Here is a 16,518-nt window from a genome sequence, read left to right on the forward strand (position 1 = left end):
GCTTCATTAAGCTAAAGTTGTTTTGGTGACCATAGTGTCCCTTGAGTTTGTGGTGACCAGCTTCTCCTAGGTCAGGGGTAGGCAACCTTCGGCTCTACAGATGTTTTGGACTACATCTCCCATAATGCTTTTACAGCCATATTGCTGGCAAAGCATCAAGGGAGATGTAGTCCACAACATCTGTAGAGCCGAAGGTTGCCTACCCCTGTCCTAGGTAAATAATAAATAAAATAAATAAATAAATAAATAAATGAAACCAATGCACATGCAGGTGAACATGACTCCAAAGCGGTTATAGGAACAATGTAATCCTTATGCTCCTATCTGGTATGGAACTGATCAGGGCATATCCACTAAATGGTGAGCAGCCATTGGCTGCACAACTGTCAATACTCCATCATTTGTCTTTATATACTCTATTACTTGTTGTGAAATATCCACATTCTATAATAGTAAAGTGTTGCAGAGCATGTTGGTTTTTTATAAATAATGATGATAACAAAAATTTGCAGACCTGCAGCGCACGGGTGGAGGGCACTGGCATCTCCCTCTTTTTTTGTGGCAGCTGGCAAGCCAGCCTACTCATTACATAACCATTGCCAAGGGCTTTCTAGCTATTTTCCCATTGACTGCTAGAGCTGCCCACGGGTTAAAATTCAGGTCTAGATTTTAATTATCCAGATCCAGTTTCAGTCATTTGGTAGCAGCCATACAGGCTGAAATCCAGATAATTTTCTGGCTTTGTTCTGAGCCAATACTTCCAAATCTGACCACTGTTAACAATGTCTGGATTTGCAGTCCAAACAAGCCGAGACAAGGTTGGATGAGCTTTGCTAATCTGGACCAGGGACATTTAGACTTTAGTAAATAAGCCTGATCACGGTTACATTTCAGACAGGTGAAGTAATCTGTGCAGAACACAACTCAGACCGATGGGGATCTTCACCAAGTTTATCAGAATCCAAGCAGAGCAAAAATGTAAGGAACTTTAGAATGTTTCACAATCGAAAAATAGTGTATGTATTTCAGCTTATTTTGTAAATGATCTATATTTATTAGTTTGGCATATGTTTAGCAAATTTGGATTTGAATTCACCAAAATCTCTCCAACAGCGAATTCTTAAGCACAATGCAAAATGCTATCCAAAATGGTAATGTGAACAAAAAATCCTAATGTGTGTGTTACTTGAGTCACAATTGTTTGGCAACAGCATATTCAGAATATATGAAGTATTCTCTCAGTTTTGAGGACAATACTTACTACTTAACATCTGACTGCTATTTTGGGGTCAAGAGGGAATTTTTTCCTAGTTTGTTGCAAAATTGGAAGCGCTTCAGACTGGGTTTTTTGCCTTCTTTTGGATGAACAGCAAAAGCATATGTGAGGAAGGCTGAACTTGATGGACGCAAGTCTCTTTTCAGCTATGTAACTATGTAACTTTGGTTTGTGCCAAAATTGGGGTCTCCAGAACCACCATACACACACACTGAATACTTACAGGAAATTCTTACGATTAATCACCAAACTCAGAATTCAAAGTGAGTTTTTAAAATTTAAAGGGAAACTTCAGTGCCAGAAAAACGATGTTTTTCTGGCACTGGAGGGTCCCTCTCCCTCCCACCCACCAATCCACGGTTACTGAAGGGGTGAAAACCCCTTCAGTGACTTACCTGAGGCAGTGGCGATGTCCCTCGCCGCTGTCTCCTCCTCCGCGACGCTCCTCCCTGTGATTGCGTCGGCCGGTGGGCGAGACTGATCTCGCCCACCGGCTGAGGAGACCTAATGTGCATGCGCGGAAAGGCCGCGCATGCACATTACGTCTCCCCATAGGAAAGCATTGAAAAATCATTTCAATGCTTTCCTATGGGGTTTTGAGCGACGCTGGAGGTCCTCACACAGCGTGAGGACGTCCAGCGACGCTCTAGCACAGGTTTCCTGTGCTAGAACCCAGGAAGTGACCTCTAGTGGCTGTCTAGTAGACAGACACTAGAGGTGGAGTTAACCCTGCAATGTAATTATTGCAGTTTATGAAAAACTGCAATAATTACACTTGCAGGGTTAAGGGTAGTGGGAGTTGGCACCCAGACCACTCCAATGAGCAGAAGTGGTCTGGGTGCCTGGAGTGTCCCTTTAAGGCCGATGTAGCCAAACCGGAAGCACTGCTTAGTAAGAGAATGGTTCTAGTTTGTGTTATATTAACCTTGAATTTGGAATTTACTTTGAATTCTCACTTTAGTAAATAACCCCGTCATGTTTTAGAATACATGTTTTGATAGCTACTTTTCTAATAGATGAACTTGCTTGAATAATGAACTTTTTTTTATTATTCTTTAATGTTTTAAAGTAAGAACTGAATAGTCTTAAAAAAAAAAAAAAAAAAAAAAAGAAAAATTCTCCAATTAAGAATTGCATTTTCAGGTTTTTTTTTTTTTTTAATGAATACACCATTTAAAATTATTTTATTTATTCTAGCATGACATCGCATATAATTTATCAAAATAATATTTTATGATCAAAACATATTTTGGGGGGAAAAAACCAACCCTCAATCTATTTGTGCATTCACACCAGATAATAAAATCCCACTGCCTTGTGCTTTATGCTCATTATCGCCCACAAGATGGCGCCTGGCTCAGTGTATTCCTATCGATGCACTAGGCGCTCCTCCATCATCCCAGTATTCCACGCGTTCCCAAGGCCTCGCTGCTCCTCCTTTTTTTTTCTTCTGTGAATCGGCGCTCGATTGCTCTGGCTTATCTCCCAGGGATGCCGCTAATGCTGGGAGTCGCTTTGAGCAGGCTGTGCTGCCGGTGGAGGAGCCCCGCGCGCCGCGGCTGTCTCGCGCTGCTCCGGTTGCCCTGGTAACTCGCCATTCCTGCTCAGGGTGCCCGGTGTGAGGAGGAGGGGGGCTGTGCCAGCTTGTAAGACATACCTCGTGTCCTGCCCGCTTCATGCCAGCCCTCACCCGGGGCGGACAGCTCTGACTGCCTCTCTCTCTGTCCCCGGGGCGGCCCTGGTCCCCTCACAGCTATGGCCATGATGGATTTATCCCCGGGAGGAGACTCGCTAGCGGGGGGGCTGGAGCTGTTCCAGAGCTTCCAGGACCGGGACTCCCTGCCTGAGGACATGGACTCCCCGGGAGGAGGAGGAGGACTGCTGGACCGCATCCTGATGGAGTCTGTGTGTCAGCAACAGGGCTGGGTGAGAGTCTATGGTAAGCTGGACCCCCTAATTATTTATTAATTAATAATAATAATATTATACAGGGCTGGGTGAGAGTCTATGGTAAGCTGGACCCCCTAATTATTTATTAATAATAATAATAATAATAATATTATACAGGGCTGGGTGAGAGTCTATGGTAAGCTGGACCCCCTAATTATTTATTAATTAATAATAATAATATTATACAGGGCTGGGTGAGAGTCTATGGTAAGCTGGACCCCCTAATTATTCATTAATTATAATAATAATATATTATACAGGGCTGGGTGAGAGTCTATGGTAAGCTGGACCCTCTAATGATTAATTATTAATAATAATATTATACAGGGCTGGGTGAGAGTCTATGGTAAGCTGGCCCCCCTAATGATTAATTATTAATAATATTATACAGGGCTGGGTGAGAGTCTATGGTAAGCAGGACCCCCTAATTATTAATTAATTAATAATAATAATATTATTATACAGGGCTGGGTGAGAGTCTGTGGTAAGCTCGACCCCCTAATTATTAATAATAATATTATACAGGGCTGGGTGAGAGTCTATGGTAAGCTGGGCCCCCTAATGATTAATTATTAATAATATTATACAGGGCTGGGTGAGAGTCTATGGTAAGCAGGACCCCCTAATTATTAATTAATAATACTATTATTATACAGGGCTGGGTGAGAGTCTGTGGTAAGCTGGACCCCCTAATTATTTATTATTATTATTATTATTATTATTATTATTATTATTATTATTATTATTATTATTATTATTATACAGGCATCGGTAAGAGTGTATGGTAAGATGAACCCCTGAATATAATTACTATTATACATGGTTGTGTGAGAATTTATGGTAAGCTGGATACCCAGGGATTTAATATTATTATTATTATTATTATTTATTCATGCTTGGGTAGGAGTATATGGTAAGTTGGGTCGCCAGGCTGGGCTATATCATCATCATTATTATTACTTTTCTTATTATAAAGGGCCGAACAAGGTATAAGGTAATCTCGCCCTCATGCAATCCTTATCATTATTATACGAGAATATAGGGTAAGGTGGACCTCAAGGCGATGCCTCTTATTAGTATTATGAGAGTATACGTTAAACTGGACTACGAGACATGGCTTATTATACAGGACGGGGTGTGAGTATATGGTAAACTGGACCTTCAGTAAGTCCTCATTTGTATTATACAACTCTTGATATCCTTATTGTTGACTGAGGATCATTGGAAAGATTCACCATCTCAAGGTACCAAAGGTTAACTGTTATAATGCTTTTGTCACCATTGGCCAGCTGTTGTAGAATTTCTACTCCCATGATGCTTTTCTTGTCTTAGGGCTGGCAAAGCACCATAGGAGGAGTTATGACAGCTGGGAAATCTGTTCACACATGCAGTGCCAAAGGTTAGCCATTGTTATAATACTGGTCTCTGGTCCAAAATATAGATTTCCATTGTCTTTGGTTCTTTTACTGTCTACATTGTTGACGGGCAGAGGCTGATCACAGTGTTTGTGAAATAGGAGACCATTGGGGGGAGGAAGGGGACTAAACCACATCTGTGACTTTAAATCTTAAAGAGTTAGTCTAAGCACCTTAGCATGTTTTAGTGGTCATGGTGTCAGGAGCCCTCTGGAACTTGCAACAGCCCCCGCCCGCCCTTCCATTATAACTGAAGCAGAGGTTCCACTTACACTTTAGTGATATAAATTTTGTCCAAATTTGGACTGGCAGAATTTATATCACTAAAGTGTAAGTAAGAACTTTAGCTTTAGTGATATCTAAAGAGTGGCTGAGAAACACTTGGCTATGTAACATGGTACAGCTCCTGGGGCCCCGACCATTAAAGAGTGCTGTATTGGAGTACACTTTTAAAAATTCTAAGTACTAAATGGGCAAGCAAACCTGCTTCATTAAAGTGGTAGTAGATATCTGGTATTTCCTTTCAGCTTTCTCAATGAAATTATCAGAAATACTTGCATTGTGAGCATTTTTTGTGGCATAGGATTTCCTTATGTGTAGATATATTGTGAGATCAGTTCTTCTCTAATGTGACAATCTATGAATTATGCAACAGTGCATTGGTTTAAGGGTTAACTTACAAGACACTGTTCTGTGAAAGCATATAGATTAACCTCTGTTCCTGTATTGCTGGCAATCTTTTGTCTCAGGGTGAAGACAGACAGCACTACTGGCCAATGGGTACTGCATGAGATTAGGCAATTCAGTTAATTGATCTCCCTTATTAGAATTGACCTGTTTAATAATATTAACCAGTTAAGGGCCACTTTAGGAAACAATGGTTCTCACATCATTATGGCATTTAATGGGTTAATAATGAATGAACACTATCGTTTTATTTATTATATATAGGGAAATTATTAAAGTCCTTTGCACAGCCATTAATAAGCACTTGAGGAAATGTTTCTATTAGCCATTGGTACTTGTGTTTTATTGAGCTACCCAAGGAACCTATTAGGATAAAGCCTCTTCATGAAGTCTAATTGAAAAGTTCCATAACAGGAAGTTGGGTAAAAATGACTTGTATATTAATTTTACTTGATTGACAGGAGCTGAAGGTGAAGTTACACCACAGTTAAATATGTCAAATATCTCTGGTAACATTTTAGAGTGAACCTGTTATGTATAATTTAACTTGCCTTAAAGGGACACTATAGTCACCAGAACAAATACAGCTTAATGTAGTTGTTCTGGTGAGTATAATCATCCTGCCGTTTCTTAGAAAAGACAGTGTTTACATTGCCCTTAGGGACACCTACAAGTGACCATTCCTCAGATGGCCACTGGAGGGGCTTCCTGGCTTAGGGCTGCATAGTAAGCAGCCCTGCTGTTCAGCGTCCCCACGTTCTGCATGGAGACGCTGAATTTTCCTCATAGAGATGTATTGATTCAATGCATCTCTATGAGGAGGTCCTGATTGGCATTTGGCCCTGCCACGTGCCGATTTTAACCAATCGGATTGGTCAAAAATCGGCCATTTTGATTATGATACAAAGAGGGTGGAGCCAGCATGGAAATAAGGTGTGTTTTAAACTTTTTATAGGGGGACTAAGGGGGGGGGGGGAGGGGGGAAACCATCTAAACGGTGGGTTTAGCACTATAGGGTCAGGAATACATGTGTATTCTATGTGTAACATCCACCTCCGGACCATTCTCCATTCTCTCTCCGCTCTGCCTCTGTTCTCTTTAATTTGCCCTGCTTGGGACGCCTCCTCAAGCAGGGCAAATCTCGTCCGTAATGTCAGCACGCTGGCTTTGTTGCCTACAACATGGCGTCACTCCGTTCCTATACTCCCTAGCCAGCACTTGAAGTGCCAGTTATAGAGTTTCCATAGCAACTGCAGCACATTTGCTCAGAAGAGATGATGTACAAATGTCAAAGTATGGTTTAGAGATTTATTAAATAGAATAAAATGTGTTTGCTGCTACAGGACTGATGACTTGACAGGTTATCGGTTACTTTAGTTACCATGGTAGATGCTCACATTTGCAAGTCATCTGCACTGGAAATAATAATTATAAGTTTGGGCTGCTTTAAATGAACTGCGTTTCCCATCATGAGAATTGTAGTTTTTCTAGCAGTTGCACCAAATGTTTGGCATAAAAAGATAGCTGAGATTTGCTAGTCCTGGGGACCCGGGGATACCCTAGCATTCCGCCTCGGTAGTAGAATTATTCATTGACTAGTGTGTGATGAAGATGATGACAGAGTGTCACAACACCTATACAGCTGCAATCCTAAAAGGCAGGGTGATTACTACAAAGCTGATGATACAGTTGTTAAAGTGCTCATCATCTCTCTATTTACAATCCTAATCCTTAAGGTATGTAAATAGCACTTGCGGTAATCATTACCTCGCTAATGGTTGAGGTATGATGACATTAATTTTGACTGTCTTCTTCTTTACCTTTTTGTTTTCCCTGCAGAAGGCATTAAGTCAGTAATTTGTAAGCCGGCAATATATACATCACTTTAGAGTGGAATGGATACAGCAATTTAGTTTATTAATTTCCCTTTTTTTTTTTTTTTTTTTTTATATATGCGTTGTGTTTTTGTGTCAGCACAATTATTTTTTTTACACACACAACATGCTTGCATGTTTTCTGGTTTTATATATTTTTATTTCAGAGCCAGACCTAAATGGATGAATCTCATAACATATTTGACTAATAAGTGAAATTGTTCCAGAACCTATTGTTGTAGTCTCTGAGTAAGGTACTTCTCAAATATGACGTTATTAACTATTTAAATGTCAGTTTTCCCATTGTGAGAATTATAAGTTACTGTACTTTACGGAGTATAATTACAGAAATTGACCTTTTATGCAAATCTGCAGTTAACATGTTTTCCCTCTCCACAAGTATAGTCATTGATTTTATGAATACCACAGATGCAAACTGAACTTTCCTCACTAGATAGTTGTCGTTGTAGAGCTCATGTATAATAGATTAAACCGTAATGGAGAAGCGGTGACTATCCGCAAGTTCCCTAGAACTTTCATCTGAAATATTTATTCGGAACGCTGTATGTATCCGTTACATAGCAGAGAAGGATCTCTCTACATGCAGCAGTCTTCTCTGTGCTAGAGGTGCTAGAGGAGAGGTAATAACATTGCTTTATAGAAAGGGACCCAGATATCTGGACCAGTTTTCCATTGGACGTGACGAAGGCTACAAAACACGATTTCCCATGCATGATTTTTATTTAGGGGAGAGGGCTAATCCCATTTTACTCTTGGACCTCTGGTTGTTCGAATACAGTGTCTGCACAGAATAGTTGTGTGTGTGTGTGTGTGTATATACCCATTTCAGTTTTACTGACACAGTACCAGTAAAAGGGACATGAAAAATAATTTCAAGTTAACCTTCTTAGTGCAGGGTCATTTAATGCATTGCATTGACGCTCGGAAGGTTAAACACTCCCTCACAATTACAAGCTCTACAGTGTTTTAAAGCTACTTAATAAGCATGCTTGATTTACAATAGGTTGTTGCATGTGCTCGTCTGTTGTTCCATTCTCATGCAAGGTGCACTTGCTTATCTCTGCTGTCAGCTCATTACACATTGTTATCAATATTTTGTTTAAATTGGCTTGTGTGCATCTTTTGTATGTCTGTCGCCATGCAGCCTGTAAAAGGCTAGGCTGCTGTTGGACTCTGATCTTGAGCTGCTGCTTTGACTATATGAACGTAAAGTAAATAATCATTCAGAATTTGTATCTAACTCTGGCAGCGGTACAGCAGTTTCTCAAGACACAATGGAGTAGATACACTTTAGAATGCTATCGCTCAAGCTGCATTGTTATGTGGGAAGCTTCTTTTTGTTATAGTAAAACAAGGGCAAATTGCCTACGCTAAATAAAATAGGGCATACTTTTACTAGTTCAACTGTGCACCCCTTTTGTTTGATAAAAGCATGGAATTAAAATTATAACTGGAGTGTTTTTATTTATTTTCATTTAACCATCCCTTTAACAAACACTCCAATCACTATAAACACTACACTGCGCTCTAGTGTTTATGGTGCCAGGAATGTTGTTTCGCCACCTCTATTGTAAGTAGTCAAGCCGTTTTTGAACAGTTTGACTTCTTACACGGGTTCTTTAGCAACTTTTCCCACCTCCTCTTAGCTGGAAGCCCCTACTTAGGACCTTTCATTAGCTCATTATAAAAATCTGGAGCCGTGCTCAAGTAGTGTCACTCCCCAGTACCAAAGAGATTCCATGAAAGTGATGGTTTATTTAACAAAAAAAAACACATTTAGGGGGGCGAGGCCTAAATTCCAACTGAGAGGGTCGCCTGGAGTTGAAGCTCCTTTGGGAAAACTACTTTTATGGCAGCAAACTGGACTTTCTTGCGCTTTTTGTCTGCAGCAGGCGGACAGTTACTTTTTATAGGGGCAGAAGCAAGACTTGATCAGAGAGGGTGACTGCACTGTAGTGTAACTTTCATGAACCTCTGAGAATGGTGGAATGATGGATATGAGGTAAGTAAATTCATAACTCCTAAATAAAATTTATATTTATGACAAACAATATATTTATATGACAAACTATTTACCTGCTCTAAAAAATTCACTTAAGGAGCCCTCTGAGCCCCAATACTCACCAAGTTATTATTGTACTATGAGTTTACAAACCATGTCAATGTTTTTCAGTCCGACTTTTTTGGATTAATTTGGAGAAAAAGAAGCCTTTCTTCCTAGAACACACAGCCCACTTCTCTGTAGCCACACTGAAAATTAGGAAACTGCAAGTCTGGATTAAGTGACTGGGACTGAAGTGTTCCAGGGTGCTGTAAAGCAGCTAGGAAGCGGACCTGGTGGAAGTACTGTATCGGAGTATGGGAACTCAGTCACACTATGTTAAAAGTGTAGGTCCCACCTCCAGCACACTTTGCCTACCATTGCTGGTCTCGCTGGTTGGATTTAACTTGGATATGTGGTCCTGTATCAGTGCAATTAAAGAGTGGGTTTGTATACCAGTCTAGAATACCGTATAAAACGATCAAAAATATATAAAGTACAAATATATCTAAATATACATATAAAGTACACATGCTCAACATTTTTAAAAATAAAAAATAAAAATAAAATTTTTAATTACATTTAGGAAATTATTTGCATTACTTTTTCTGGTTTTATTGTGGGGTTCTTTTTTGTGACATTGTATTATGTATGCTTTAGTGGAATCATTGGTATAGAATTCAAGTGCCTCATACTTTTTAACTATTTTCTTTGACCTTAAGTGGCTTGCACTTAAATTTGTGGTGTTGTGGTGGTTTGGGGGCTTAAAATGTCCCTACTTTAACCCCTTGAGGACACACGACATGTGTGACATGTCATGATTCCCTTTTATTCCAAAAGTTTGGTCCTTAAGGGGTTAATTTATTTAAATGTCACATTTCATCCATTTTTCTTTCTACAGGTTGCTCTGCTATTATCTACATGTAAAAAAAAAGAAAAATATATATTTCTGTAAATTATTCCAATTTCACCTGACCTTTTGATTGATTAAAAAACAGTGTAACACTGGAACAGAATTAGAAAAGTATACCAGTTTGTACTCAATTAAAACTCTGAATTATGTATTTCTGTATAAACCACTGGGGTAACTTTTCCTTTCCTCCCTGGGGCCTGTGCAAGCCTGTTTAAGGCAGTGATAAATGGATGTGTTTTGTGAGTCAGTAGTTAAGAGAACAACAGCCAACAAAACATAATCAAATATTGTCAAATTGCAGATGGTTAACCCTCTATTTTGGTGGGGTTTTTTTGTGTGTGCATAAGGCAGAAAAAGTAACTGGGTAGACAGGTTTATCAAGATGCACGTTTGTAACATCCTTTATCAGATAGACGGTAAAAGTGTGCCCTGTAGCCATTGTTTGAGTTAAGACCCATTGGATAAAAACCTGTTCCTTCTATTTCTTACCTTAGAAACTATTTGGGATTATCCACCAGGCTGCGGATGGACAAAATCTGGTAGAAATGTCTGAATTCAGACCACAATAACAAATCTCATATTTACTAAAGCCTTTAAAATAAGTACTATAGGATGGACAGATTACTGTCCACCCTTGACTCCACTCGTGGGCAACAGGTGTTGACTATTTCCCCCCCTCCCCCTAGGTTTCCCCCGCTGCTCCTGCTTTTGTTACAAACTTGGTAAAGCATTATATCTTTAATTTTATTATGTGGGGGATTTAAAGTTACTCTAATCTTTCGTTCACTAACGCAACACTCCAATCATAGTCACTACAACGTTTTAGTCATTATTGTGCCCTGGCACCCTACTAGAGTAAGTTGTCAAACCATTTAAGATTGGGTTGCCAACTTTCCTGGGTTCCTTCAGGCATAAAGGAGGAGACAATATTTAGAAGAAAAACTACCACAACAAGAGGACATAGTCTTAAATTAGAGGGGCAAAGGTTTAAAAATAATTTCAGGAAGTATTACTTTACAGAGAGTGTAGCGGACACATGGAATAGCCTTCCAGCTGAAGTGGAAGATGTTAACTCAGGGAGGGAGTTTAAGCATGTGTGGGATAGGCATAAGGCTTAGACTTAAGATAAGGCCAGGGACTAATGAAAGTATTTAGAAAATTGGGCAGACTTGATGGGCCAAATGGTTCTTATCTGCTGTCGCATTCTATGTTTCTATCCAGTCTGTTTAAATTGCTGCTAAGGTTGAGTCAAGTGTTCTCACTCTGTGAAGTTTCAAGTTGTGCTTGCTAAGGTGAACCCAGTTATCCCACCCAGCAACCATTGCACTTTTTTGTTAAAGGTCATAGAATCACTAAAGGCACCCAGGCTACTTCAACTTGATTAAGTGATGTGGGTTTTTTGCCTGCAATGTAAAACATTGCCGTTTAGTAGATACTGCAATGTTATGGTTACAGTGTTAACGCACCTCTAGTTGCTGCCTTCCTGGCGGCTGCTAGATAACAGTCAGACAAATGCGCACTAGCTCCCGAACACTTCCGTACGGGGAAATATTGGGTAGGTTGAGATCATCAAGGTTGATGATCTCAGCCAAGGAGGTGGAGTGGCAGGACAGAGACCGCATAGGGATGGAGGTAAAGGTAAGTAAATTGCTTCACTTATTAAATTTTAGGTCAACCAGTAATCTAACTAGCGTTAGGAATACATGTTTATATTCCTAATGCTATGGTATTCTCTCTTTGAGATGTCATTAAGGGACTTCCTACTATCAAAACCATCTCATCTCACCAGCCAACCGTTTCAAGTACAGTACATCCTATTACTCATGGTTTGAAAGTCTCTTTATTCCTACTTTGAAACTAACTGAACCATTACTAGCAGAAATTAACTGACAACTGGTACCAATTAACGGGTTGACTACAAATATACCATGTGTGTTGAGCTTTCTGACATGTTGACAATCTTTTTAGTTATTGATCATTACACATCACAATATACTTGGTTTTCCTTACTTTACATGACATTTCAAAGTATTATTTCAGACAGGTGCTATATTACTTCCTGTTTTTGTTTTAAGGTTCAGGTTAACACTTGCTAATCCAATAGCTAGGTCCTCATACATATCACCTTGTTGATTTACTTTAGATTATAGTGTTTGCATTGTTGGTCTGATGCTACAGTTTCCTTTATGACTAATACAGAAATTTCCATCTTTTTTTTTCTTCTTTTTTTTTATTGTGCACAAGATAACATACATGCTGACGGTGCCACAACAGTACAGTACAAGCCTATTAAACAAGGTATTTTACATAGATGGCATTGAATTATTGGCACATTTTGTTTTTATATGAGAATAAATAAGCTTGGTACATACGTCTAGTTGTAAGTCACCAGGGTGACACACAGCCACATCAGCATGCATAACGTGGTGGGTCTTATGTGAGTAACTATGATGTAACTTAAAGTGGTGTGTAAGTAGTATTTATGCTATAACATGGAGTCATCGGTAGTTTATAGTGAGTAGTAAGCATGCAGCAAAATCAACCCCATACTGTTAGGACTTTTAGGTATTCTGGACATGCTTGTAAAGTAGCAGAGTAGAATGGTCCTGCATAACAGCTGTGTCTAAACTCCAGGTACAAACTTGATTAATATGCATGAGACATTCCAGACATGGAAACTCCTATATAGGGAGAAAGCAGGCTATCAGCTAAATAATACGTTATGTTCCCCCTGAGCCTGGCACCCCACTGCCCCACATAAATCATAAAATTAGCCAAAATATAACCAACTAATAAAAATATGCATGACATTGAGTCCCATCTGAGAGGGTCAGTTGCTTTGTAAGAGGGCGTTTTGTTTTCTTAGGAGTAGAGTGATGAAATGGAGGCAGCATAGCTGTCCTGATGGACCAGTCCACAGTCAGCCGACCCCTGTAGTTGGAAAGCGTGTGCGTACAGCTATTTGGTGGAGGCTGCATGGGAGCAGGGTTGTTGGATAGTCCTTGCGACGATTTGATAAGCCTCTGTATGGCAGGGCTCTCCTCCGTCTCTGCTGGGCCTGCAGCACTAGTCCGCGGGCTTTGGTGCCTGTATCTCTCCCTTCCTAGGGCGGATTGGTTTAGGCGGTCTTCGTCGCGGGCTCTCCTCGGCCTGCGTGCTGGTTTCAGAATGGCAGCCCCTTGATGGGCTCTCAGCCTAGGCAGGCGTTTGGGCGCTTGGGTTTCAGTATCGCTCAGGGGAGGCCCACAGCGCCGCATCCGCTGGGTCCCTTTTGTTTCCTCCTTCTGTTTCTGGAGGCCAGACTGCATGGGTTACTGTATCTTTAGCCAAAATTCCTTGAATATATTGTTTAGCCGTTGCAGGACTGTCCCCCTGTGGCTGTCGTGTGATGTACATAGCTTCTGTGTGGCTGTCCCAGAGACTGCCGCCATCTTGAGGGTGCAGGGAGCCACCAGGATTAATCCGGAGGTGAGTGCGGTAATGGCAGCCGAGGGTCAGCCTGTGGAGACCTGGATATCCCCCACCGGTCCAGGGGGGGTAGTGGTGTCTGTGCAGCACTTTTAGAGCGGGGAAATCGGCCGCCTTCCCCCAGATCTGTTGCCTGCAGGCCGCAGCGCTCGTCCGCGGCAACCCGCTCGCCTGTGTGCTCGAGTGAGGGGGTCTATGGATTCAGCTCCGTACTCCCAACCAGTGTAGCGTGGTTTTGTTGTGAGCAGATTGCTGGTTGAGGGGGGATTCCCCAAAGATTAGTGAGTCGTGCGGGAGCTCACGCGGTATGCGTCCGCTCAGCTCGAGGTCTTGGCTCCGCCCCCTCCATCCTTTTAAATATTTCTAATACTTTTTTTTTTCTTTTCTAACCGTTTGCAAAGACTGTGTGATCTTAACCCCTTCAGGACAGAGTCAATAGTACACGTTCTGATTAAAACAAAACGTAAACAAAAACTGGTATTTGCGCTATATGTCTGTTCAATCGTAATTCACCGCTGTCACATTAAGTGCACCCACAGTTATTATATATAATTTTGTTCAGGAGAAACAGGGCTTTAATTTATTATTAACTATTCATATATGGAACATTATTTATTATGAATAAAATTTTAACAAAATTGAGAAAATAAGATTTTTTTTATTTGTATTTCCGTCTGACATTTAACTGAATGTCATAATACTGTTAGATTTTACTGCACAAAAATGCACATATTTGTTATCAGCAATGTCTCACAAGTACAACAGTACCCACCATTAACAGGTTTTATGTTGTTTTGGAAAGTTGCAGGGTCAAATATAGAACATTCCATTTTCAAATTGAAATTTGCCAGATTAGTAATGTTACCTTTGAGACAGTGTGGTAGCCCAGGAATGAGAATTACCCCCATAATGGCATACCATTTGAAAAAGTAAACAACCCAAGGCATTGAATGTGGGGTATGTTTAGTCTTTTTTAGTAACCACTTAGTCACAAACACTGGCCAAAGTTAGCGTTCATATGTTTTTGTGTGAAAAATGCAAAAAACTAATATTTGGCTAGTGTTTATGACTAAGTGGCTACTAAGAAAGACTGGACATACCCCACTTGCAATACCATGGGTTGTCTTCTTTTGCAAATGGTATGCCATCATGGGGGTAATTCTCATTCCTGGGCTACCATACGCTCTCAAAGGCAACGTAACCAATCTGGCAAATTTCAATGTAAAAAAAAATGAAATGCAAGCCTTATATGTGACTCTCTAACTTTCCAAAACACCATAAAACCTGTACATGGGGGGTACTGTTATTCTCGGGAGACTTCACTAAACACAAATATTAGTGTTTTAAAACCGTAAAACATATTACAACAATAATATAGTCCATAAAACTGCCATCGCTTGTAAAAAATGCAAAAAACGTCACTTTTACTTAAAATATCGTCGTTGTAATACAACTTACCAGTTTGAAACACTAATATTTGAGTTCAGCGAAGTCTCCCGAGTAAAACAGTACCCCCTATGTACAGTTTTTTTTTGGTGTCTTGGAGAGTTACAGGGCCAAATATAGTGCGTGCAAATTAAATTCTCTGCACTTTCTCCCTGTGTTGTCAGGCATGTCAATCAAATTTTAATTAATCAAATTACATAATTATGTTAAAAGATTACTTAAATATACACGTAGAATTGTAATATATTCATTTATAGTTATTTAAATTTTATGTGTATACTAATGTAATCTTTTATGTAATTATATATATATATTTATATATTGACATTTTTTATAGGAATGAGGTAAAAGAGCATTTTTCATTCAAGCCTTTTGGGGTCAATGTGCCCAGTTCTAGTATCCAATATGTCTCTCTCTGCAACAAGAACTTGGCTCGATTTTCCCCCTCTAGCTGCCACCGGAATATGATTATTCGCTACACATCGTAGAGTAGAGAGTTGATGTTGTTTCTCTAGAAAATGTCAGGCCACAGGTTTATCCGATTTGCCATCTCGATAGGCCAAGCGGATACTTGACCTATGGCCTCTAATTCTCTCGCATAGAGCTGTCTCGGTTTTGCCAATATAACTCAGTCCACAGGGACATGCAAGTTTATATATGACAAACTCTGTGCGACAATGTATTCTGTGGGCAATTTTATAAACCTTTCCTGTTGGGGGTGGGAGATATATTGTAAAGAAGAAATATCCGTGAGTGCAGCCACTATATATATATATATATATATATATATATATGTTATTTTATTTTAAAACATGTTTAATATATATATATTTTTTTTACTTTCCTACCAGCAGGGGGACTGTCTGATATTTAAGACAGTCCCCCTGCTGGCAGATCCACAGCCAGCTATAGGGGGCCATGTGATCGCTCTTCTTTTGCCGTGGGGGGGCTGCCTGGGCTGTGAGGCAGTCCTCCCGAAGCGGAGCGCCGGTAAGGTAAGTATACCGGGTGCTCCAGGGCTCAAAGCCGTTACGGCGTTCTATGCCGCCGCAACGACTTTAAAGCCCACTTAAAGCGGGACGGCATAGAACGGCGGGAAGGGGTTAAAAGAACACTCCCACGCCATAACAACTCAAGCTCTTTTAAAGGGACACTATAGTCACCAGAACAACTACAGCTTAATGTAGCTGTTCTGGTGAGTATAATGGTTCCCTTCAGGCTTTTTTCATGCAAACACTGCCTTTTCAGAGAAAAGGCAGTGTTTACATTGCCTCTAGGGATACCTCCAAGTGGCCACTCCTTAGATGGCCACTGGAGGTGCTTCCTGGATCAGTGCTGCCAGAAAAGCAGCCCTGACGTTCAGCGTCGTCACGCTGTGCATGGAGACGCTGAATTTTCCTCATAGCGATGCATTGATTCAATGCATC

The 16,518-nt window shown here is 40.4% G+C and overlaps 1 protein-coding gene across 3 annotated transcripts in view; it reads left to right on the forward strand.

The window, feature by feature from the left end:
* The first annotated feature begins 2,744 nt into the window (after window positions 1–2,744).
* The window catches only part of RASAL2 (RAS protein activator like 2), a 287,911-nt gene continuing 274,137 nt past the window's right edge, over window positions 2,745–16,518 (forward strand). For 2 of the 3 annotated variants that reach the window (XM_063428261.1, XM_063428262.1), the window contains exon 1: window positions 2,745–3,215. In XM_063428261.1, coding sequence (XP_063284331.1) covers window positions 3,032–3,215 — 184 coding nt within the window. In that variant the 5' untranslated portion in view covers window positions 2,745–3,031. Of the gene's footprint in view, window positions 3,216–3,817; window positions 3,835–16,518 lie in introns of those variants that run through there. The other variant, XM_063428265.1, reaches the window with a different exon arrangement.

The sequence above is a fragment of the Pelobates fuscus genome, chromosome 7 (genome assembly GCF_036172605.1).
Source record: "Pelobates fuscus isolate aPelFus1 chromosome 7, aPelFus1.pri, whole genome shotgun sequence".
Lineage (NCBI taxonomy): Eukaryota > Metazoa > Chordata > Amphibia > Anura > Pelobatidae > Pelobates > Pelobates fuscus.